Here is a 27118-nt window from a genome sequence, read left to right on the forward strand (position 1 = left end):
AGTAGGCAGCACGGAAGGATCAGCATGGTAACTATAAAGATTCATTTTTGTGGGTTAGGGTGAGGAATATTAAGGCACATTTTGATCGCTATTTTTTTCTTAGTGATGTTTATAATGCAGACGTAACCAAAACACGATGACAGTTGTTCCACATTGGAACTGACCTCTGTATCTTGTCTTTCAGGGGAGTGTTTACACCCTCCTCCTTTATTTTTTGTAGTAGGTTTAGGAATGGTATACAATTGGTCACGGTCCTGTTTAGTGCATTTTCTTCAAGGGACTAACTGTGGCACTAGCATAGTCTGTTCATACAACAGTTGAGCATATTTTCAGAGTAGCTTTCAGAAAGGGAGAAGATTAAGTTTATATGACTGGATACCAGGTTAGAAGATTATAGACCATTTGCTTAGAAATGGAGCCTTACTTGGCAGAAGATGAGACTTGAAGGGGAGAAGCAAAAAAATCATATGTGTGATCATTGTGTATATATGATAGCATCTGTTAACTTGTATGAAATTATGAAGAAAATAAAAATGTCTTTATATTAATTGTCTTGGTTTAACAATACCCAAAGACTGATACTATGTCCTTCCTCTTAGGAATTTCTATTTTGTACCCTCACACAGTATGTACATTTTTTTTAAATGCTGGGTAATGTGACAGTGCACATTGTAAATATTGCACCCTGTGAACTTAAAAAAATGTATCATTCACAGCTGCTCCTCTGTGTTGTTGTGTCTTTTGGCTTATGTGGGTTAGGGGTTGCCACAGCGGAACTCCGGTCCACTAATGTTTGGTAGTGGATTTTTACATGCCGAGTTACCAGCCCTGACACACAACCTTCAACGAAGCCACGCCCATTCATGCATGCCTCCACACATACATGTTGTTAGAGGAACATTTGTGTGTTTATAAACATACATGTTGAACTGCATTGTGTCTGTAGGGAGTTATAGACATCCTGGCATTTGATTATGAGACCCATATGTTTCTGAGAGGTGCTAAAGAAGAAAATGGCATTAATCTGAGTGGACAGTGTATGCCTGGTTACACCTGTGCTTACTGAAGTCGACTTTCGCACTGGCCTACCAGAGGTATCACTTTAGGCACTGGTGTTGAAACTTGTTTGATTTTTTTTGTATTCTTTATATTTACAGCCTCTAGCATATGTTTCACATTTTTTTTTAAATTATATGAAGTAGTTAAATGTGTTTGCAGTTCTTTGGAATGTGGTTATTGTACTACTGTGTAATTTTAGTTTTCATAAGTAATATCTGCATTTTAAACCTGTACCGAAATGCTGACTGGGTACTTTGCTACTTGGAATTTCTTTTTGCAACATAAAATGAACAAGCAAGAGTAGTTGGCATTGCAGTCATTTGCTTTTATCCGATTGGTGTTTTTTGTATACGGAAATATAAAATGGAGCTTTCAGTATTATTAAAAATGTAGGCTTTTGTGATCAGATGCTGTTCTTCTTTGGTTAATCTTTTGCCAGTATTGCACTAAGTAGAGTTGACATTGTGAAAGGTGTTAAGTGTGCTAGTTATGTATGGGAAAATAAACTAAGAATCCTTTGTACAGTTTTAGAAGTTTTAAAATAACCATGGGCATGTTTTAAGTGATAGTGGATTGCAAAGTCTGTGTGTTATTACAGGTAGTATACATGCTTTTGATGCAGAAGGCTGTGGGTTCTACTTCCACAGTATGTAGATGGATTGCTGATACTATACTGTGTTGTATTTTTTACTTTGGCGGAGATACCTAGTAACTATGAACTTGTCATTTTGTCATCTATTCCCTAATGCAATCTTACTAGCTTACTAGCACAAACTCTAGCTATGCCACTGATCAGTAAGCCATGGAAAATGACTTTTTGAGGTCCTAGCAAACTATAATATTCTTTTGCTAAGATTAAAGTATTGCCTACCATAAAATGCTCTACTTTTACCACAAACCCACATACTGCAAGTCATCAAAAACAAAATCCACCGTTAACAGGCCTGCTGGTAAACAGACACGCTCATTAGTTCCTTTTAGTACAACTTAGTCCACATGGTGGCTCCATCATTAAATATTATATATATATATATATATATATATATATATATATATATATATATATATATATATATATACTATAATGATTTATTTTTGTAAACAACTTGTACCATGATATGAATATGGTATATATGTGTTTCTCTTACCAAACTATATTGTCTTTTTAATGAATGGCTATTAGCTGTATTTCTTATTACTTACAGTTCAGCCACATAAGGTAGAGATTTTGTCTAGGCTTATTGTATTTCTGACTATACTCAGTAGTTGTCTGAGTGAGATAAAGGTTATTACTTGCTGACTACTACCTGCATGGAGCTATGTTATATTTTGGGAATTTTTCTGGCCTTTGTCAGTAATGTGTGCAACTTGGGTGGGAGGGAAAGGGCTAAGTATTATACTATTTTACTGAATTACTGTATTACATAACAGCAGCACAAGGTGATATGAGTACCTACTCAACAGGTTATGTGCAGCAATTATCACCTGTGTCTGAACATGCATACCTTTGCAGTAATGAAAGGCAGGTCATTATCACCTTAGCACTAAGTCAGTTACAATATAGCACTGAGTCATTATCACTTTTCCGGTAAAACTGTCAGGAGCTGTCACTGTTATTCACAGAAGTACAACTCGTTATCACATTGATGAATGCACAAGCCAGACTGTTTTTTTTTTCTCTGCTTGTAGTCATTGCAAGCCACCCCCCCATTCTTCATCAACTACCTAGCCTCTGAAACCCCTTATTTTATTTATATATATATATATATATATATATATATAGAGAGAGAGAGATTAGTGTGTGTAACCCACAAAGCAAGAAGGTGAGCTAAAAATGCTGTAACTCATCCATTCAAGAACTTGACAAGTATGTCTCTTTGACATGGTATGCAAAAAGAAATATCCTCCTGCTCAAACTGGAAATAAAGCTTTCTAGTATTAGCAGTGGGTGTAGGACTGAAAAATCATAAAACAGGACTTTATGACCATGAATCTGTTTAATTTACCGAACTGTAAAATATGCCCCCAAGCACCATCATTCATGAATATTAGAAACCTGTCCCTCCTTCCTCTGTAGGATTTTTTTTCCAGGACAGGAGCAAGCAGCTGGCCCAGCTAAGGACACACGGTCTGCTTGCAGGGGAGACAACCCTATAAAGAAATGAAAGGTCATGAACTCGGTTTTATATACTGCAGCAATCAGTTCCCATACCCAGAGGTCCTTGGTTAGACTGAACCAATGCTACCCAAACCGGACTAGGATATATATGTTGAGTCTTTCGGCTTTTCCCGGTTAGGGGTCGCCACAGCGGAACTCCGGTCCGCTAATGATTGGTAGTTGATTTTTACGCGCCGAGTTACCAGCCCTTACGCACAACCTTCAACGAAGGTACTCCCATTCACGCATGTCTCCACGCAGAAGACGCTCTAGCTGAGAATCGAACCGGACAGCGTCTTACTGTGAGACGACAACGCTACCGCAGCACCACCACCGCGGTCCACCGGACTAATATATATATATATATATATATATATATATATATATATATATATGTTTATCTGTATTTTCACAAGTAACATACAGATGCAAGTATCCATTTTATTAATGTAGTTCATATCTTTGTGAATTAATGTAACTGAACCACATACGATGAAACAGTTGAAGGTCTCAAACTATCACTACATACTGCATGTTGTGTTGCTTTGCAGCTGCCTCTGTGTAGGTGAGTAACATAACATTATATTGTTCTATACCATTGTCTTTTTCAGCTTTGCATTCACCCGACATCGCACCCCTCAGTGAAGATGCCATCTGCTAAGAAGTCAACCGACATTTACTTGGGCGAGGATACTGATTCTGACAGTAATACCAGTGGGTCCGAAATGGAATTGGACCTTGATTCACAACGTAAGGCAAACCAGAGTGAGGATGACGATTATGATGCCGATGATTATATTTCACTGGCACGTCTGCGTGAGAAGGCCATTATTGCTGATAAAGATGATGCCCCTGTCCCAGCGATTCCTGACAGACCCCTACCCTCTACCCCTGAACTCACCACTCTTGATGAAACTGACCACGACAGTGAGGATGACATGCCACTAGCCCAGCTAAGGTATGATGGCACACACAATACTGCTCATCAACTTGAATCAGATTTTGACACAGAGGATGAATTGCCTCTATCTGAGTTACGGCAAGGACATGGCCTATCCGACAGACCTTTGCAGTCTGAGTTTGGCAAATAACTGTGGTAAGGAGCTGATGAGGATGCTGAGAAAGATCTGTTTTAGGAGGGTGCTACCACGTACTATGTAATATATCATTGACCATCCTGCAATACTTCGTTTTTTAGTCTGTTTTTATCAGGCATGTGTAGAGTTAGATGACAGGAAGGGCTTACTAATACAGAAATTGATCCCTTAGGTCCATTGCTGAATGGACACATGTAAAGAGAAAAGGCATAGGTAAGGCAGACTGCTGACACTGAAGGAGGTTGTGAGACTGCAGTGGTATCAGCTGTCTGAGTGGGTAGCTAGCACAGCTCAGATGGCCTTGCCTGCTGCTGAAGTCCCATGCCTGTCCTGGGTTCATTAGTGGAGTGGTAGTCCTTACCTTGCTTTTTCTCTTTACATGTACCCATTCAGCAGTATGCTGGCTACACCAAGAATGTGCATATTTACAATCATATGTGTCTACATGGTAAAACTTGGATTATGAAAATTTATGATTTTTTCATATTTGGGTAAATAACTGTGCAAGGGAGCATGTCAGTGTGCCAAGTAATACCTCATTTTGAAGACAGTATTGGTAGTTCCATCATGGTAAACGAATTGTGTCTGTATGTTGCACACATGTGCAGATATCAAAGTTTGTTTCGGACTTGGGTTATGGAAATTATGATTTTTTTTTCATATTTTGGTAAATAACTTTGCAAGGGAGCATCTGAATGTGCTAAGTAATACCTCATTTTGAAGACAGTATTGATAGTTCTAACATGGGAAAAGAATGGTGCCTGTATGTTGGACACATGTGCAGATATCAAAGTTTGTTTGGAATTATGTTATGGAAACTATTTTTTTTTCCATATTTTGGTAAATAACTTTGCAAGGGAGAAGTCAGTGTGCCAAGTAAAACCTCATTTTGAAGACACTATTACTCCTTACAGCATGGTAAAAGAGCTGTGTCTGTGCACTGTACACATGTACAGATATCACAGTTTTAGTCTTGTATGATTATGAAAGTTATACATTTACAAAACTTTATTTATTTTATTTTATTTATTTTACATTTGTTGACCGGGCTAGTCCAACTGGATACATGTCCATTTTCAGTGGAGGCCCGGGGAGAAAAGCTCCATAGAGGGTAGTTATGACAAAAACAACACACAGGAGATAAGAATACAAGGTAATACTTTCAAGGTCGCATGAACAATAACAGGGTTATACAGATAGTTTAAATAGTTGAAACATTCTTAGGTAGTTGGAGTACCCTAACTACAAATGAAGTCCCTTGAATTATGGATTGGATAGATAGTAGCTGGCTTCTCATAACTTCTCATTATTATGCTCATATCTTTGCAAGGGAGCATGGTGATCACACAAATGATGCATCATTTTGAAGCTGACATTCAGATGCACAACTTCTACACTGATATGTAGGCTCTGTCTGTTACAGGTGATGAGATATTATGCTTTGTTTATTTATCAGTTATGAGAAATAATATATTCATCATATTTCTGTGAATATCTCAAGAAAGGAGCATCCCACAGTAATGGTTAAGGTATCATTTTAAAGCTGGCATTCATATTAACAAATTAAATTCAAATTGTATGGATCTGCATGGTACATTGACTAAGATATTGTGCTTTGCTTTTCCAAAAAGGTAAAAAATATGCACAATAACAGCCTTCCTTGCCAGATATTTAATAATGACTTTGATATGCACTATCAACATTTACACTGTTGGAAAGTTCAGTGTCTGCTGAACAACTTTCACGTTTACATTTTTAGTCTAGCTCTTATAGTTAGAGTTATGAACATTGGTTTTCTGTTTGGTATTACAAATGGATTTTCTGAAAATTAGCTCAGGCTGCACTGTTGTTCCTATGGTGGAATTAAGCAGGCAGCTTTTCCTGAGCTGCTCCGGAGTGAATGAGTTAAAACATTGCATCCCAGGGATACAGATTCTATTTCTACTCTGCCAACCCCAAGCGGATTGCCAGACCTTCCTCCAAACCAGTGGACAGAGGCCCAAAAGCAAGTACTTTCTCTTCTCAGTATCAGGGCTATTCAACCTGTGCCAACAGAGCAAAGGGGACAGGGTTTCTACTCCAGTCTGTTCCTGGTGCCCAGGAAAGAGAATTCTTGGCACCCTATTCTGGATCTGTCAATCCTAAACACCTTCCTGGTGGTTCTAAAATTCAAAATGCTTACACTCCAGCAGCTCCTTCCTGTGCTAGCCAAGGACTCCTGGCTAGTCACCCTAGACTTAAAAGAAGCTTATCTGCACATCCCCATAAGAGAATCTTGCAGGAAATATCTACGTTTCAGGGCAGACTCTATGCACTGTCAGTTCTCTGCACTTCCCTTTGCCTTATCTACTGCACCCAGGATATTTACAAAGTGCATAGCTCCAGCCATTGCTTACTGCAGGCAGAGAAATATTCATATTTACCCATACTTGGACGATTGCCTGATTCAGGCGGACAGTCAAAAATTGCTACTTCAGCACCTGACGTTTGTAAAGAGATTCCTAACTTTTTTGGTGTATATCATCAACGAAAATAAATCTCATCTGGTATACAGACAAAAGATTGTATTCCTGGGAGCAAGCCTGAACACAACTTCCCAGATGGCATTCCTCACTCCAGAAAAGCAGGTTTATTTGGCAACTTATTTCAAACTACTGGCCACCCAAACCCAGCTATCTGCAAGAAAAATACTGCAAGCCCTAGGGTTCTTGGCTGCATGTATTCTACTGATTCCATATGCAAGACTGCATATGAGGAAACTTCAGTGGTACTTAAAAAATCTCTGGTGTCAATATTCCCAGGACCTGGAAACAGTGATTCCTAGCATTCTTTGCCTAAGGACAGAGTTCTTTTGGTGGGCAGAAGCTTGCAACCACAACAATGGACTCCCTTTCTCACAACCTCCTCGCCGTCCAAACTCAGACAACAGACACATCAGACTATGCATGGGGGACTCACATGGCAGGCAAACGCATTCAAGGCAAATGAAGCCCAGGGCAAATTCACCTATATATCAGTCAAAAAGAAATGTTAGCTGTACAGAATGCACTGACCGCCTTCAAATACCTTATCCTGTCGGGATAATTTCTGATAAAGACAGACAGCACCACAGTTATGTGATACGTAAACAAGCTGGGGGGAACTCACTACTACCCACTCTGCAGGTTAGCCATGGCTCTGTGGAACACAGCCTTAAGCAACCAAGTGCACCTGCATGCTCAATTCTTGCCAGGCAAACAATATTCACTGGCAGATGACTTAAGCAGAAATCTAATGGACTCACACGAGTAGAAACTGGAACCAAACTCATTCAAACTTCTAATACAGAGGTGGGGGACACCAGAGGTGGACCACTTTGCATCACCCCAAAACCATCAACTAAACAAATTTTACACCAGAATTCCCCACAGCCAAGCTTGGAAAGTGGATGCCCTATCCTTCACATGGAAAAACCTCTCAATCTGTGCCTTTCCTCCACTGTCCCTCCTTCCAAAAGTACTCCTCAAGATCAAACAGGGCAGGCCAAGGACAATACTTATTGCACCAGATTGGCCATGCCAATACTGGTACCCACTCCTACGCAGTCTGACAGCAGCACCACCCTGGCACCTACACCAGACTGTCCCAGCAGGAGGGACAGATTTTGCATCCTCAGCTGCAAACCCTGAACCTGGCAGCCTGACTTATTCCCTGAATACATCACCAGCAACCCTCAGCAAACAGGTGCTGGATGTTATCCTTGAGGCCAGGAGGCCCAATACTAGGAAATCCTATTCAGAAGAGTGGAATAGATACTGTTCTTGGAGCCAGTATCAAAGGAAGGACACAGCCGTGCCCCCCTTGCCTCAAATCCTAGATTACCTAGCAGAGCTGGTCCATAAAGGCCTATCCTTCTCATCAATTAAGATTCATGCCTCTGCCATCTCAGCTCATTACAATACTGAGCCACCCCTCTTCTCTCACCCTCTGATCAAACATTTCCTGAGAGGAGCTAACAATTTAAGACCCCCAAGGAGAGCTCCCACTCCTGCCTGGGACCGTAACTTTGTACTAGAGAAGCTCACGCTTACCCCTTTTGAGCCTGCTGCTACAGCAGAGTTAAAATTCCTCTCTTGGAAAACAGCCTTACTGCTAGCCATCACTTCAGCAAGAAGAGTGTCTGAGTTACAGGCCCTTATGGCTGTGGAACCCTTCATTATCTTCCATGCAGACAGGGTTTCCCTCAGGACTAACCCATCTTTTACGCATAAGGTGGTATCCAGTGTGGCTTTAAACTAATCCATCCATTTGCCAACCTTTTTTCCTAATCCTCAGAATAAAGGGGAAAGGATCCTGCACTCCTTGGATGTGCACAGACAGTTCAGGTTATACCTTGATAGGACTAAACCTTTCAGAAAATCTGACCAGCTGCTAGATGTTCTTCGTCTTCCCTTGCTGCAGTCCTGACTATCGGGTATAGTCCGCCCGAATACCAGGGCGCTTTAGACGACGTCGCAGCGCGCAAGGGTACTAATGCGCATGACCGGCTTTTTCCTCGTTTTGCCGCATGGTCCGATGCAGAAGCAATTTTGCGAGTGCAGGTTGGCGTTCTGAGATTTTCGAAACCGGGTTTCAGACCGAAAACAGAGTTAACCCGTTGGGAACATTTTGTTTTCTTGCCTCAGTATTTAACGGATGTCAGAAAAAGTGAATAACTGTATTTCTTGTGGGAAGCAGATACGGATTATCATACATTGTGTATACCTTGTTTAACGACATTGTTGGTTGCCCGCTTGTGCTAGGATTTTTAAAGTTTAATTATTAGAGGAGGCTTGATTGTGCTAGGTTAGTGTTTGGGAAGCTGCTGAATTATAATATGCCGTCGGATGCTCCGGCGCCTGCTTCCAAGAGAAGCCAAGGACAAAACAGTGAAGCCTAGGGGTGAGGAACCGGCAGTCCCGGGCCGGTCCTTTAGAAGGCTCAGGGGAGCCAGAGGTTTTGCCAGGAGTCTCTATGGAGTCTCAGGCAGATACTTTACTGTTACAGGATGTGCCCTCTCAGGAGGTAGGCCAGGCTGAGGGGCTTCTCAGGTAACTGTTCTTCCCTCTCTTCCCAAGGTAGTTAGGGCCTCTCCTTCTGTTGCCAAAGCTTCTTTTAGAGGTAGGCCAAGTTCAGCTTCTGTGGGGGCTTCTCCTAGCATTTCGGGCTCTGTGCCTAAGAAACATATGCTTAAAATGGCAGAAGATTTGATTACTCTGATTAGAGGTTCTATGCCCCACCTGATAAGAGGCCTAGGGTGGAACAGGAGTTTGATAGTTTTGAACAGTGTTCACAGGCTTCAGAGTCTTCTGTGGAAGACTTGCAAGAGTTTCCTACTTATTCTGATTCTGATGTGGATGATTCCACAGCTTCTCCTCCTGAGGATTTTTCATTTTCAGAGACTCTTCACTCCATGAGGGAGCACTTTAAATGGGAAGGCCAAGATTACTCTGACTCCAGAAAAGGCTTAGGGAATTCTTGTTTTGCCCCAGCATAGGCCCTTAGCTATTCCTCCTGTGTTTTTGCAGAGGCTTCTCTGAACCCTGACTCCTTGCCTCCTGCTCCTGTTAAGCCTGATAGGTATTATAGGGTGCCCAAGCTCATAAGTATTTGTTTAAGAGTCCCAGGGCGGACCCAGAAACTGTTTCTCAGGGGCCTAAAGGTGTTAAAGCTTCTGTGGTTAAAAATCCTGTACCCTCTGATAAAGAGGCAAGGGCTTTGGATAGGTGGGGTAAGAAAGTATATACTTCTTCCACTCTAGCCATGAAATTGTCAGTTTCATATGCTGAAATATCAAAATTATCTCCTTTCACAATTGAAATCTAAGGTGGATGCTTTGGCGGAAGGTATTGAGTGTAAAGAATTGCTGGATTTGGTTCATGTGTCTGAACAAGTGGGTAAGCATTCTTTGCAGTGTGGTTTTGATGCTGTTCAGGCCTCCTCGAGGGTGGCTGCTACTAGTTCTGTTCTTGACATGCCTGGTTGAAGGATCAGAATTTAGCTGAGCATGTTAAGACTAGGATTTTGGATGCTCCTTTACAGTCCGATGTGTTGTTTGGACCAGCAGTTTTAAAGAAAATGGGATTTAATCACTCAAGACAGATGGGTGCTGGATATTATTCATCACGGTTACAGATTTTATTTCCACACAATGCCCCTTTCAAAGGCATGCCAGATGTTCCTCCTCCACAAAGAAAAAAGAGGCTCAAGTTTCTCAGTTACTCCAGATAGGGGCCATTCAGCCAGTCCCTGTATCAGAAAGGGCTTGCCTGTTCCTAGTACCAAAGAAGGGGAACACGTGGAGACCAATTCTGGATTTATCTATCCTCAACACTTATCTGGACATTCCCAAGTTCAAGATGTTGGCGTTACAGCAACTGTTACCTCTGCTGGGCAAGGATCACTGGATGGTAACTTTGGATCTCAAGGAAGCTTACCTTCATGTGCCTATAAGGCTAAGTTGCAGAAAGTATCTGCGGTTTGAACTGGAGATTTTCATTATCAGTTCTCTGCATTGCCCTTTGGCTTATCAGAGTATTCACAAAGGTTCTGGCTCCAGTGATAGCTTACTTCAGGCTTCAAGGCATTCAAATCTATCCCCTGATTCTGGCTCAAGAAAAGGAACACCTTCTACAGCATCTGGAATATGTCATAGCAGTGCTAAGATGCCTAGGGTATTCAAATAAAGTCCAGTCTAGTACCCTCTCAAGACATGTGCTTTCTGGGTGTGAGACTGAATACAGCAGCTCAGATGGCCTTTTTAACCCGGACAAACAAAAGAGTCTGTCACTTTACTTCCATCAACTATCTCATCAGTCCGTGCTGACTGCAAGGACAGTCCTCTTCAAGCAGGGTTCATGGCATCTCTTATTCTGTGGCTTCCCCAAAAATGCCAAACTGTATATGAAGCTGCAATGGTATCTCAAAATGTATGGACACAGCACTGCCAAGATTTGGACACTGTCATTCAAATAATACCTTGCCTTCCAGGGCAGGTGTTGATTCTGACAGACAACACAACTGTCATGTGGTACATCAACAAGCAAGGGGGAACACATTCTTATCCTATGCAGGGCAAAGCAATGATTTTATAAGGTTTCTGCCAGGGCACAGAACTCCCCTAGCAGATGTATTAAGCAGACAAATGTGGAAACTGGATCTTCATGTATTTCAGAAATTGACAGTGTCATGGGGAACTCCAGACATAGATCTGTTAAACCACCAGCTGCCAAAGTATTGCACAAAGGGGTTTCACACACACAGCTTGAAGTGGATATCTGTCTTTCAGTTGGAAAAACCTTCATGTCTATGCCTTTCTCCCTCTCCTTCTTCCTTCTTCTTCTACTAAAGGTCAGGTCAGACAACACAGGCCAAGGATGATTGATAGCTCCAGATTGGCCTCTCGGCACACTGGTACCCACTTCTAAAGGAGTCTTGTAAAGAAGCCTCCTGGCCTTTTACCTCTGATTCCTCATCTGTTATCTCAGAAGGACGGTCATCTGCTCAATGTCAAGCTTCAATCTCTTCATCTCACAGCTTGGCATATTCTGTGTTGAGGTCTCAGCTTCCTCAACAAGTTTTAAATGTGATTATGGAAGCTAGAAGGCCTAGTACTAGGAGAGTGAAAAATGGAAGAGATTTTTATTTTAAAGAATTTGGAGATTTCAGAGCCTAATTTGAGTGTGTGGCTCTCTATCTTCTTACTGAATTGGACAAAGGTTTGTCCTTCTTCCTTTCCAAGATTCATGCTGCAGCAATTTCAGCTCACTATGATTGTGACCCACCTTTGTTTTTCGGATTGTTTGTCAAAGCAGTTTCTTAGGGCAAAGAATATAAGAGCTCCTACTCCTGCTTGGGATCTCAATTTTGTGTTGAAAACTTACTCTACAACCTTTTGAGCCTGCAGCTACTGCTGAATTGAAATATTTGTCATGGAAGACTGCTTTTCTGTTGGCTATTACTTCTGCAAGAAGGGTGTCTGAGTTGCAGGCCCTTATGGCAGTAGAGCCCTTTTGGTTTTCCATAAGGACAGGGTTTCATTACGTACTAATCCTTCCTTTATGCGAAGGTGGTTTCTAGTGTGGCTTTAAACCAAACGGGAAAAGATTTTGCACACTTTTTATGTACACAGGCATATTATTTGAGCAGGACTAAAGATTTTAGGCAGTCTCAGCAGTTACTTGTTTCTTTGCTTTGAGTTCACAGGGCAAGCCTGTGTCAAAACAAACTATTTCTAGGTGGATTGGCTTGTTATTCCCATCATGGCAAAGAGGTTCCAGCTGGGATTGGCTACTGCCACTTCAACAGCATTTCTAAGGGGGGTGGCAACTAAGGATATTCTGGAAGCAGCTACTTGGAGTTCAGTGCATACTTTCTCTAGGCATTATCACCTGCCTATATACTCTAAGACTAGAGCTGGTTTTGCCACAGCTGTTTTACAAGGCATGTTGTCAGCTCCTGCTACTTTATAATTTGCCAGCCTCCCTTACCTCTCTTTTGGGATTCGACTGCAGCAAGGGAAGAGAACATAGTACAGTTTTGTACCTATATAAATGTAGATGTTGTCTGTGTTTCAGGGTGGTTGTGTAGGTGAGTTTACATGCTTATATTTTTTGTATATATATATTACTGTATATATTGTACATGTTTATTGGTGCAGGTTGTTTTTGGGACTTGTCTTTTTGGGTCTTCTGACATCTGGGCAAAGAGAAGACGAGGAAATGGACTATACCCGATAGTCAGGACTGCAGCAAGGGAATCCTCGAACATCTACATTTATGGTAGGTACAAAACTGTACTTTTGCTTTGTTACAGGGGCAGAGGGCAAAGCCATTTTGAAACGAACCATTTCTAAATGGATAGCACACTGCATCCATTTCTGATACAAACACCATGGAAAACGTACCCCACAGGGGATCAGGCCTCATTCCACTAGGGCTACCTCAGACTCTACAGCTTTTCTCAGGGTAGTCCCTACCAGGGACATCCTGGAAGCTGCAACCTGGAGTTCAGTACACACCTTCACCAAGCATTACCACTTACCTATCTTTTCCAAATCCAGAGCTGGATTTGCCACAGCAGTCTTACAAGGCCTGCTAGCCAGCCCTACTACTTCTTGACTGCCTCCACCCTTTCTCAGCTTTGGGAATCAAGCCAAGTGTGATGACTGCAACAGTGAAACACGAAGAACGTAGTACAGTTGTGTACACTTACCATAAATGTAGCTGTTCGAGTGTATTCACTGTTGCAGTCCTGGTTACCTTCCCTCCAGCCCCGTCTTTCTATACTTTTTAGCTATCCTCTTTTTTGGCCATATCTTATGGAAATGGTATTTACTTTTTACTAGACGTGTTCCACACCATTTGATTGCTTCCTGTTTTGGGGGCTTCTGACATCTGGGGCAAGAAAAACTGATGTAATGGTGTCGGCTGCATGTTTTATACCCCTGACAACCTGACGTCACGGATGAGGCGACAGCATCCGAAGCAGAAATCCAAAGACTCTGGTATTCGGGCCGACTGAGGGCTACCTGCAGTCAGATAACCCAAGTGTGATGACTGTACTTTTGGCTTGCTGAATGCCAGTACCTTTTGGAGAAAGAGTAGTGTGTTTACATGCAGCACTAAGGTTTACGGTTATAGATTGATAGAGCCATGTCCACATACCAGTCACTATAACGCCTGGGTGATAACACTGATATCACAGGGTTGAAAAAAGGGTACCAAGCCCTCTTAATAAGCCACCATTGGAAGGGGTCTAGGCCAGAAAATGAAAAATGCACCTCATAGCTGCTTGGCTGATGGTGGCACCATATATGGCTATTTCTCTAGTGACCTGGAACATGTGGATAGTCAGAGGTAAATAAAAGGATGCAAACAAGAGTTGGGAGGGTGGCCTAATGGTTAAGGTGTTTTGCCTTACAAGCAGAAGGTGCGGGGTTTGAGTCTCACAAGGGATAATTGGCTAGGCTTAAATGGCTTGCAAGGGCAATTAGCTTAGTACTAACATATGAACCTATAAGTTATAATATTCCTATGACATCTGACTTAAATGTTCATGCATTTCCGTGTAAAAGCAGTCTACATCCCCTGTTCAGTTCGTCTTTGTAAGTCCATCTCCATTCCCTAGTGAAATTGATATTACCATGGCCTGTAATATTATTCATTGACATTCATGAAGAAAACTGGCTGGTATTTCCCCAACCTCCCACTCCAGTCTCTCCAGCCCTATAAAGGCAAAAATTATAACATTCTGGTACAATGATGCTATTTTAATCTATAACCAGTTTGTTCAACTTGCAAGATTCAGCATGGCTTTGGTAGTATAACTCTATAATTAATGATTAAAGTGTAACTATTGTGTTACATCAGAATATTTATTGGTCAGTATCAATTATTTGACAGTAATTTTAGCATAACACAGAATTAATAATCAGACTGGTTCAGGCATCTGGCATTAATCAAATAGGCATAGTCTTAACAACACAAATTTCTGTTTTTTAGCATTAGAAATCTTACATGAATATTGCAGTCATTTGAACCATAATTTCCACTTGACTGTGAAGCACTGAGTTAAACTAATCAAAGCTTGTACAAGAGCTGACCAGTTGGCCAAAAAATATAAAATAAAATCTCATCCAGCCAAAACCCAGGCCATAATGTAGCATACAGATGAAACGTATCCAATTCATTGTAGTTCAGCCTCATAACATATAAAGCATCGACAAACAAATGTAATCGATGACTCATTGATGACATGATGGAGCTCAGTGAATATTTTCCCATGGTCAGCATTCAGCAAATGAATTTCATTGTTTAAACTCCCAATGTACTAATCTTATCCATTTCAAAACCCTTTTATGTTACCATGCACTACATAAGGATTACAACACAGAGTTAACTAGACAGAGGCTCCAATTTTGCTGACTGAATTTGCTTAAAAGAAAACAAAGCTGACAGATTGCATAAGCTACTGGTAAAAGAAAACAGTTGACTCAGTGTAGAAGCTACTGGAAAAAAAGAAATGTAAGTAGACGTGTTGTAAGAGCTTCTGTGCCATTTCCAGTAATTAACAAAAAAATCATATTTGTTATTGTAGCTTTACAATATCATTTTATAAACTGTTGCTCTGCTTAGCTCCAATTCCATTATTTTAAAATAACAAGTAAAACAAGGGATACCATCTTCAAATGTGCTCAGGTAATCAGCCCAGCCACCTTCCCCCAATATGCATTTCCAAGAAAATTAGAACTCCTGCAGGTAATATGTACATCATCTCAAACATTTGAACAAGAATTCAGTACATCTCTAGAAACAAATAAAATAACTGAAAATAATCCATTTAAGTTAGTCAATATATTACAAACTGTATAGATTGTCTTAGCAACATACATAGTGATACAAATAATTAATATTACCATAACCTAAATTAAATTACAATCACCTGATATAATACCCCAGATGAGCACAACTTGCAGTGGTACAAATAATTAATATTACTATAACCTAAATTAAATTACAGTCACCTGATATAATACCTCATATGAGCACAACTTGTACAACAGTGTCACTGTGTGCAGAGTTAAGCCTATGATTCTGTAGGGAGATCATATTACTTTCCCTGTTAGGCCACTTTTTGCTTCTGCAGTGTTATGTGTTTGAGTATAGGAAATTGATTAGGGCTCTTTGCCTTTGTGGTTTAAGTGCAGTGGAATTATTTTCCTTCACAGCTTCCTTTTGTTGAACTATGTTATCCCTTTTTTCCTCGTCTTCAGCTACTGGATTCACTCCCTTTGAAGTGTTGTATTCACATATACAAAGCAATGCATCCTTTAGGCCCGTAAAGATTTTCATTCCTTATGGGATGGATGGAGACTGAGTGGACCAGACTTAACTTTAATTCTATAGCCAACACTCCTTTACTGGTGCCCGGAATTGCCCTGTTTTTCATCTAGTTTATGTCAAAACAATTATTTTCCAAAGAGAATTCCTTTTTTCTGTTGTGGTATTACTCAAAGCAAAAAATGTCTCAAAGCACAGCATAAAGTACAATGGATGCCAAGTCAACACTGCTGGGCCCAGCCAGAAAAAAAAATATGATAAGCTGTCGAGATTTTAATATGGTGAGCCTGCAGACCAATCCAACATGGAAGTTCTTCCTTCATGAATGCCAGGCAGTCAGAGTTCCCTCTTCCCTTTTGTAGCACTGCAGTCACTTGAATGTTCTTCCAGTGAGCCCTGACCTCCTGGTCAATTTTTTTTCTTTTAACAGTGCCATTTTACCTCCAAGCTTGCATACTGTACTGTTCTTGAATATCTTATTGTCTTGCTGAAGTTTCTTAGTGGTGCTAAAGTGATTGTTTAAGGCTTGAACACTTTGGCATTTTGTCTATTCACTTGTTATATAAAATTAGCCACCCTTGTATTCACTTCATTTATATCTGTCAATATGTGCTTCCAGGGAGCCTTAGAAGAAGCTCAAAAAGTCCATCACTAACTATATCAAATGAAGTCCAACAAGCTGATTTCTTTTCACAGCCTTTGTCATAAATGTAAATGTCAAACAATCTATGAAGTAAATACCATTTCTTAAAATGTAAGGACTTGTCACAATTTTTAATGAACTTGCAACTAACAGTAGTGTGATCAACCAGGAAAAAGCAGCCTGTTATCACAGTACCATCACAGGAAGTCCCAATCATGGCTTTTTTTTTTTTTTTTTTAATATTTTTGGTTACTGAGGCAGTCTGACAGTTCTCTTTTGGCCTCTGGCTAGTGGAGTCCAGTATTCATTTCCTGTTCAAGCTGTGGGGCAAGTCAAAATAAGCTTATTTTCCAGAAGAGGAAGAGTTGCATATTATCAGAGTTCTTTACCCTGCTACCAGCCAAAGGTGAAAAGGGAGCTGTGTTTGTTCTATAGTAATAGGGGATGAGCTGATTTTTAGGTTTTTCATTAAGCAAGAGTGTCTCGAAAATGTGCCATGGGTTCAAATGGAGATGTGAAGAAACAACTGTATAAAAGATCAGTCTGGCAAACGGTGTGTATATGTGAGACAAAAGTAGGGAATAAACATTCAAAAGAGCTGCATAATAGATGAGAACAGTACTTTTCTATGATGATGACTAATCTCTCCATAATATCTTAGAATGTAAATGGTCTTACAGGTATAGACAAAAGGAAAGAATGTTGAATTATATTAAGAACGCAGGGAGCAAATAGCAGTGTTGCTAGTATCTCTAGAGATCAGGTCATATATGGCCAACAACACTGCCTCAGTGGGACAAGATAACATCCAAGTTTGCTTATTAAGCAATCTAAAACAGGACCTAGCAGATCCACTTGGCATTCTCTTTAGCTATAGTCTGAGAGGCTTTGTTCCAGCAGAGTGGAGAACAGTAATCCCCTTGCACAAAGTGGGGCCATCAGCCAACCTTGGGAACTATAGACCCATAAGTCTAACCAGCCTGTCCTTACCAACAAGGGCATAAATGACCTTCAAACTCTAGATCCAACCCATTTTGGCTTTGTTAAGGGTAGATCATGCCTATTAAACCTAGTAGACTTCTTCGAGAAAGTCACCCACAAAGCTGTGGTTGAAGGTAAGACAGTGCATACTGCTCATCTTGACCTAGCCAAGGCTTTTGACGTAATCCCCCACTCAGGTATCATTGAGAAACTTTCCCAGCTGGGGATTAACCCTTACATCACTAGATGGGTAGCCGCTTGGCTCACAGAACACATACTGTCAACGATGGTGACTCCACCTCTACCAGTAGATCCATCAGCAGTGGCATACCACAAGGATCTTTGCTGGGCCCTTTACTGTTTGGGATCTATTTTTCAGAAGTCCAGGATAAAGTTGACAGCCTTTGTCTTGCCAAGTTCTCTGATTATTGCAAGTTGGGTGCAATCATTGAGTCCCCCAACAATGTTAACATATTACAGGAGAGGCTAACAGAGACAAATGACTGGTACCAAAGCCACGGTCTAAAACTAAATGCAAAAATGTGCATTATTATCCACTTTGGCAAAGCAGAATTCCCTGCTAATTACAGTGTTGACAGCTTGCCCCTAAGATCAAACCCATTGGTGCTAGATCTGAAAACACAGGTAGATGGCAATCTGAACTTCGACCACCAAGTTTCTACAGTGGTAAGGAAAGCCTTACTTTGCACATCTCATAATTAAGAGCATCGCATTCAGGTCAAGGGATGTTATAACTACACTGTACTTGACCCTCATCAGACCATTAATAGTGTACAGTGCTCCCTTCTGCATGTACCTCACCAGACACCTGCAGCAGCTGGAGAGACCACAGAGGTTTCTCACCAAGAAAATGAGACCTCCACACCATGACTTGCATGGATTGACTGAAAGCCCTGTCTCTGTACTCTGTATTCTATAGGCTGCTGAGAGGCAACTTGTGCCTGCCCTACAGGACAGTCTCTGACCTTGCCCTGATGGTTAGGCTGCACATCCACAAATCAAATGGTACAAGAGTCATTCGCTGTAGGGGTCTTAACCTAACCTGTGACATTAAAAGAACATGTTGAGGGAGCACTACATCTCCCAGAGATTGCTGCTACTCTGGAATAAACTTCCATTTCATATGAAGCAGAGAGGCATGTCTGGAATAACCTGGCTAGGCTTGTAAGGACTCTAGGGCCGCTAGCCTAATAACCTCCTATGAACCTATGAAATGAGCATGTGAATTTAACAAAGATAGTATTTCAAAATGGATATTCAACAGAGTATCAGAGACAAGGAAAATGGAAATGGTACTGATTACTAAAAGGGCTGCAATAGTGATACAAGAGAAACCAAGACAGTAATGATAGATTTGTGGAAGTAATGGGCTATAGGCAGGACAGTAGGATTATGCTGTCATGTGTTTGTATTCTACAAAAAAACTGCTATTATGGAGCTTAAGAAATTTTTTTTGAGAAATAATCAGCTTTCAGCAGGGGATGTTATTTATATGTGACGACTGGAATTTAATTTGCAATAGCACAGATGTATCAGGAGGTCCTAGAGGGGAAAATATGGCAAAAGAGGGTAAATTTCTGAAGGAATTTATGAAACTGTTTGGTGTGGAAGATGTAACTTCAGTTGCAGGAACTCAAACAAAATTTGGTTATTCTCTGAGTTGCAATAACTGGGCCAGACTGAATAGAAATTGTATTTCAAATGTGCATATGCAATTCATTGAAAGCTTCAGTACACATCCAACAATGAAGACAAGGAAGATCAAGATCCTTCCGGATCATCATCATTCTATTAATGTTGTCAAATGTTTGATTCCCCTTCGCAAAACTACATTGATTCATGTCTATCAATTTTAGCAATACTCTTGCCATTCCTTTAGCTAGTATAGACATAAACATTTTATATTCATGGTTCAAAATTGAAATGGGCCTATATGGGGCTGGATCTGATGGGGCTTTACTGTCTTTAGGTATTACAGCCACCACAGCTTTCTTCCAGGATGTTGGTGCTTCTCTTCATTTTAAAATACTGTTATACAAAACCTTGCAGATCTTTATCACTTTCTTCTCTCCTAGCTTCCAAATTTCCACTGGAATACCTTCTATTCCTGGAGACTTTCCTGCAGATTTGGTTATACATCACCAGTTTTATTTCATCTCCTCTTAACTAATTACTGAGCCTCATCTACCTCTAACCTTGGCGTATTCAAGTCTTCCATAAATATTGCTATTTGTACTTTTTCTTGACCCCCCCCCCTTTCTCTGCTTTATACAGATTTTCATAAAATGTTACAAAATATCTATAATACCGCTATAGGATCTCTGGTTATTTTTCTTCTTCTAGCCTCTGTACGTTTGACAACAACCCCTTTCTGTTTTCTGCTTCATAAGTCGTGCCAGAAGTTATGCTCTGGAGTTATCAAAAATAGTTGCTTAACAGCAATCTTACTAAACTCATGCATATTATCCAGATAGTCCCTTATTTTCTCTTTAGCTCTCTGCAGTTGTGACACTTCTTGCTCTGAGATTTTTCTTATTCTTTAATACTTTAACCTTTGTCAGCACCTCTAAATAAGTCTTGCTACTTCTTAACCATATCACTTTTTCTTTTATTTTACCCTGTTTTTAAGCTCCATTTTCATATTACCCCATTCACTAGCTATAACCTCTGGGGTTCTTTTTATCTTCCCAAATAACTTTTGAATTTCACTACCCATTCCTTATAAATTCCTTTGTTTTTAACAGGTAGGTGGGGAAGCCATTGTCTCATCCTTACTTCCTTTGCCTGTATTTTTACCTTGGTAATTATTGGCCTTGATTTGAAATAGTTATTGAATGTGTCAAAGTTCTCAATTAAATGCACATGTTCCTGTGAACTGTGTTTTCTTTCTAGTCTAGCCCAGTTGTTATACCTTGGGCAGTAATATTCAACTTCTCTCCGGCTTCCTACTACTGAATTCACATCTTCCATGCCAAATAGTTTTATAAATTTCTTCAGAAATCAAAGTCAAAGTAAACTTTATTGTCATTCAGAAATCACACAAGTGCAAAAACTGAACGAAATTCCATATCTCCAGTCTCAATGTGCAGACAACATATTGACTATTTTGACAGACATTTACACATCTAACACCTGGCTATTATATCACAGACATGCAGGTAGACACTAGGTAGACTAATATTGCACATAATTAGAAACACGTTTTAACACTTTTTGAACTGAGCACTTAATTGCATGAGACTTTAGTATTGCACAGGTACTTGGTTAAGACATTGCATTGATCCTTACACAGAAACATTGAGTATTGCACTGTGAACATGAGTATTGCACTATGGTTAATTTATGGATTTGCATGTATTGCACTGAAAGAAGAGATATTTTACTGCATTGCTACTGCCCTAGATGGCCTATAAGTTACAGTTATGGTGAATTTTGCACTAAGTATTAGGTGAGACTGGTAACCAGGTTCTTGCACAAATTGAGACAGTTTCTACTGACCCAGTTGGACATCATGGAGTGTAGTGGTTATTAGAGTTCATCAGCCTGATGACATTAGGGAAGAAGCTGTTTCTGAATCTTGTAGTTCTGCAACGTATGCTTCCGAAGCGCTTTCCGGATGGTAGATGCAGGAACAGTCTGTAAGCAGGGTGAGTGCAGTCTTTAATTATTCCTCTGGACCTGCTGAGACATCTGGATAAGTACAAGTCATGGATAGGTGGTAAGGTGGTCTTAATCATCCTCTTGGCTGTCTTCACCACTCTCTGGAGGGATTTGTGCTTAGAGATAGAGCAGCTTCCATACCATACTATGAAGTTGCTCGTCAAGATGCTTTCTATCGTATATATTTATATCTTTTATAATCTACCCTCATTTGTTATATTTTCACTTCTAGGCCTCATATACATCCTCATCATTGCAAATCAAATTTCTTTTCCCACCCGTAAGTAATATTCTCTGCTGAAAGCTGATTTTCTCCCAATATGTTTATGCTCCATAATAGCAGTTTTAGGTAGAATATGATTACATGCCAGCATAATCCTCATATCTTGACAGTAAGCCCTTACTACCACAAATTTGCCATCATTATCTTTTTTCCTCTTCTATCACTATTGGAACTCCTCTAGCAATTAATACAAGTACTTCTCTTGTCCGTTGTCCCTGATGTTCTGCTGAATATCCATCCAGAAATCCTTTCTTTATCGAATTCATGCTCAGTTTTGTGTCTCCTGTAGCATTATTTACATTATGAATTTCTTAATATCATTAAATATTCTTTCCATTTTGTCTGTACCTATAAGTCCATTTACATTCTAGGATGCTATGGATAGCTTAGCTATTTTGATAAAAAGCTGCTGTTCCTACCTATTTTACATTACAGTTTTTTATATGCATTCTAACTTTTGTGTTACATGCACACCTTTTTTGCATGCTTATCTTTAATACAGTTGTTTCTTCGTGTCTTCATTGGAACCCATGTCACATTTTTCAAGACTTTTTGTTTTAATGACAGCCCTCAAAAAAAAAAAAAAAAAAACTAAATACATTTCCAGAATATCCCACCCCCTATTAATGTAGAAGAAACACAAAATCTACGTACATTTTCAAAAAAAAATAAATTTTGCTCTCCAGTTAATACCAAGTGACCCACGTTGACAGCTCCACCCACAGGCATTGTCTAACTTAAAAATAAGGTTACCCATTTTGAAGTGCATACTCCAGCCAGTATTCCCACGTAGACTGATTGCTATATATTGCTTTATTATCTTATTTCCCCAGTCAGATGTGAAAAGCAGCTTGTATGCTTTCAGAAACCATTAACTTTTAGCCCCAAGAAAGAGTACACTAACTATATTTAAGTAAAACTGAAATGTACAATGTTCAGCTAAATGTACTAAAATATTAAGGCTGCTAGGGTGCCTGTTATCTCTTATTCACTTCCATAATTTCAGACTTCTGAACTATTTGTCATTGTACCTTTAGGTATTGCATTTCCCACAGCAAAGAATGCTTAGAACTGTCAAAATTAATTGCTTGCACCTGCAGACAGCTTTTATCCATGTAAAGAAATCAGCAATGAATCTTTATCAATTTGTCACACAAGAATGTACATCTATCTTCAGCTGCAGATTTCTTGACTCGCACTGAATATTTGCTAATGAAAAAAAAAAAAACAAATATCTTTGCAGTTGTAAGAAAAGTATAATTTTCATGAATTTTGTTGTTTTGTCTTACTTTTGAAGCCTACTTCATTACAAAAACACTTGTTTTATATCTTAAGCCAAGAGCATTAAACTAGATATTCACCCTTGAAAAACTAAGAGAAAATATCTTAATTTGACATGTAGCATAATCAGTGCACTTCTTACACACCACCCCATCAGGCCAAGATCACTGTATTCACAGTAAACTTGCTTTTGCCAAACCTTTCTACACTTGCTATACTGTAAAGCCTCTATCTTACAGTAAACTAGTACTTTTTTACTTTAATATATTTGACACATACAACAGTCACTGAAAGAAATCTACCTCACATTTAAATTACACTGACTGCATACTACACAAAACGTCTTTACTATGTATACTAACATGCAGTTTATATAATGAAATATTTTATACAAATTGTAATAAGATCAAAAATTGTTTTACTTCATTACTTTCCCCTTTTAGTGTCCATCTAATTGGCATATATGCTGTACGGTTCACCCACAAGTTTAACAAAGTCCACAAAAGTCTGACCTTTCTCAGCCACTTTTTTCTTAGAAAGTTATATTTCACAAATGTGATTGATGTTTTATAGTCTCACACTTGTTGAAGTAATTTGAGTGTTGCTGGTCTTTTTCACTGTTCTTCTCAGTTGCCAACAGCAGACTCTGGTTCATGTCCAAGGAGCTTCTGATTATTCTAGCCAACTCCTGTGCTTTTTGCATGTATCTCAAGCATTTTCCTTCCGGACATTAGAAAAATGTTTTGCTGGCAAAGTTTTTCTATTAGCTTTATTGTCAGAAGAGTAAAACGCAGAGTCTACTTCTGTTTGCTGTCTCACTTTGTGTTGGATAAACTTTTTCTCCTTGGCATGTTTTGCATCAGAAAATGTCTTTGATCCTCCCGAAAAAATATTATGAGGCAATTGGATACTGCATCTTGAAACTCACAACTGACTGTCAACATCCCTAATTGCAGGGATGAATTTCTTTCTTTTCTGCCTGGTGTGCAGTGAATAATCATGTTCTACAAACAATCTGTTGTGTCCGATTTTAAATACTTCCCCTCCTGCCATAGTCTTGTCAGGATCTACTCTTTCAGGTATGATTGCATCTTTATTAATACAGGTCTTGGCTGCTTTCTCATGGCCAGATTTGGAGCATACACTTGATGTGGCTTTACAGTTAACAAATTCTGCAGTGGAGTACCATTCCAGTTGATTATTTGTGCTTTCATAAAATGAATAGTCTGTTCCTTCTATTTCTTGTGGTACATCAGAAAATCACAGGTTTTCTCAGTGCATGTTGTCTTCCAAGTACATTTTTTAAAACTCTTGACCAGTCTCATTTTCAGCCAGCATTTTCTCATTTCATCCTCAGATTTTTGCAGTTTTATTTTCATTGCAGTTGCTCATCTGAACAGGTAGTTAAAGCTGCTTCTATTTTTTCCAGCTTTTTGTTATTTGAATTGATATACTCCAATGTTTCACTTATTTTAATCACCTCTGAGTACATTTGATTTTTTCCTCTAAGTTACTGGAAAGCCATATCTTGTACCAAAGCTGAAGCTTAAACTGCTTTTGCTGAACCAATACAGAATTCTTCCCAGACAGTGTTTTTTTTTCACCTTTCCTGGTTGGTTTTCTTTCAGGTTCTCTAAATATCTTTTTTTGCTGGTATTCAGGCAGTGTAGGTTACTAGCCATACCAAAGTTTTACTTCAGCTTACAGTATTTCTGATTTTTGTTTCCCAGTTTTATTTTCACACTGGGAGAGCAGAAGTTAAGCTGCTGGTCAGTGTGCAGCTATCCTAAAGTCCTTCATTAAAAATTAGAGCTGAAATTTTATAAAAATGATGCATAAAATTCATGACTTTAAGAGATAATTGTATATTAATTATATAAACGGTTCATTATTATTGCATTTGTTGTTGGTGTGTGAGTGTTTTAGTATTTAAGGTATGTATGCCTTTAATTAGCGTCATATGTGGCATGTTATGTTTTAAAATGCTGGTACATTAGATTTTATTTGTTTTGGAGGACCTCTCATATACTTAGAGACAAAATCACTTAACTCTAGTTGCATTATATATATATTAATAAATTCAACAATGATAGTACTTGGTGTCCTGTTATTCGGAAAAATGAGTAGCTCTTTCTTTGAGTTATTAGTTGTAGCAGCTGGCTGAATGCCCGATTGTTTTGTGCTTAAAGTTTGCAAGTAGTCACTAGTACCTTGCATGCTAACTTTACACCCAACTCTTATTTGACAGTGTATTATGTTTCCATGTGTTTTAGATGAAGTGGCTAGGTCTGCAAAGTTAACTTGCAGCATTTTGCACTGACTAAACGTGTCATGATGGGAATGGTGTAATGTAAACTAATGCCGATGTACTGGAAAAGAGGCAGTGATGGTGTTAAATGATTGTACTACTGTTTTAATTTAGGAGACTCAGCAGATCCCTACAGAACATGTTCAACTGGATATTTACCTTGCTAATGGACAAAAGCTGAAGGTTAGCATTCTTTCCTCAAATCAGACGGAGGATGTCTTGGAGGTAAGAACTCTTTTGCTGCCCATAATTATAATGTATGGCTGTATTGTGGGCTTCCTACTTACATAGCAATATATCATGTGTGGTGGTTTGCTACATCTGAGTCCAGTCACCAAGTACCATGTGTATCTCATAACAGGCGGTGTTACAGAGAGTGGTGTAATTTTTAAAGCTTGCAGTTACTGAAAAAGAACTTCATTTTGTCCCTTCTGTGTAATCGGAATGGCCGATTCCCTTATCGCATGTCAGTGCTGGACCTTGTGTAATTGTTGCTTCTCGTTATCGTAATGTTGACTGTTTTCAGAGCTGCTGTACTGTATAAATAGGGAGGCAGTCGAATCTGGCTTGCAGGATCAGCAAGACCACAAAGGACCTGTTAAAAATGTACAGCTGATTTTGAAAATAAATTATGCTGGCTGGTTAGAGATGTTTTTCCCCACTATCACCCACATTGTATTAAATTTAAATGTGCAGCTCCTTGTTAAAAAGTTGTAAAAATGTATTCCAAATGTTCCCATAGGTCTCAGCCTGCTAAGAGGCCAATGTGGAACACAGACCATTGCAATGTGTGACAGACAGTCAAAATGTGGAACACCCAATTTTTATACTGCGCGAAAAGCATACTTTGGCCATGGCCTTTCAACCAAAATATACCATATGTAAGTATTTAATAATATACGCACACTCTTGCAGACACAGATATTTACATTATACACACACAGATGTAGAAGCAAAATGACAGTGGCTCACTCATATAGAAAAACACACACACACACACACCCAATACCAGCAGTTAAAATGATTCATTTTAACTGCTGGTATTTCAGTTATTTACTTTGGTACTGTTTTGCTTCTATTTAATTTTTTCACCCTCTCTTTAAATGCAATTTGCCACAACCATGTTTAGTGAGAAGGAAAAGTGATAGTTTGTTTTCTTCTTAGATCTCCCGTCTATGTTTGCCCTACATGATCAGATGTTTCCTCCTTTGTCATATATCAAAAAGGTATGTGTTCCCCTTCCTAATCCCTCCTGCTAATTCCCTTTCAACCTACACCTTCACTTCTGTTTCACTTCTGGTGGCTTCTCTTGTATTGTGTTTTCTTTTCTTCCCACCAATCTCTTTAGTTCTGCCTGGCGTATGTTTTCACTTTTACTCTACTCACTGGCTTTGCTCACTTTCCTATTTGCACCGGCCTTCTCTTCTTTTTGGCTGTTTCTCACACCCTTGCTCATATCCCCAAATACTTTATCCTTGACCCGTACATATAAATTGTTTACCCATTTACTTTTTATCTCTTTTTCTTAATCAGTCTTTTACCTCTCCTTAAGTGCATCATAATCCTGTGTTGAATTGTTCTGTTGTACCAAGTTTTGTCTTGCACAACTGAATTCATCATAGCAGGTGGTACACAGCATACATTGTAAAGGGGTAAAGTAACATAGTGCACTTTGCTCCATGGGCAGTCAGAGACACTAAGTGTGTTGGTGAGAATGCAGTAATACAAGTATTTAACTTCATGAACAGGTAGGAAAGTTGCACAAGTGT

The 27118-nt window shown here is 39.5% G+C and overlaps 1 protein-coding gene across 2 annotated transcripts in view; it reads left to right on the forward strand.

Moving 5' to 3' along the window:
* SNX17 (sorting nexin 17) overlaps window positions 1–27118 on the forward strand; it is a 1062675-nt gene that overhangs the window by 534658 nt on the left and 500899 nt on the right. For both annotated transcript variants that reach the window (XM_044061496.1, XM_044061495.1), the window contains exon 5: window positions 25464–25574. In XM_044061496.1, the coding sequence (XP_043917431.1) occupies window positions 25464–25574 (111 nt within the window). The remainder of the gene's footprint in view (window positions 1–25463; window positions 25575–27118) is intronic.

Source organism: Protopterus annectens, chromosome 2.part0 (assembly GCF_019279795.1).
Source record: "Protopterus annectens isolate FY-2018-M chromosome 2.part0, PAN1.0, whole genome shotgun sequence".
NCBI classification, from domain to species: domain Eukaryota; kingdom Metazoa; phylum Chordata; order Ceratodontiformes; family Protopteridae; genus Protopterus; species Protopterus annectens.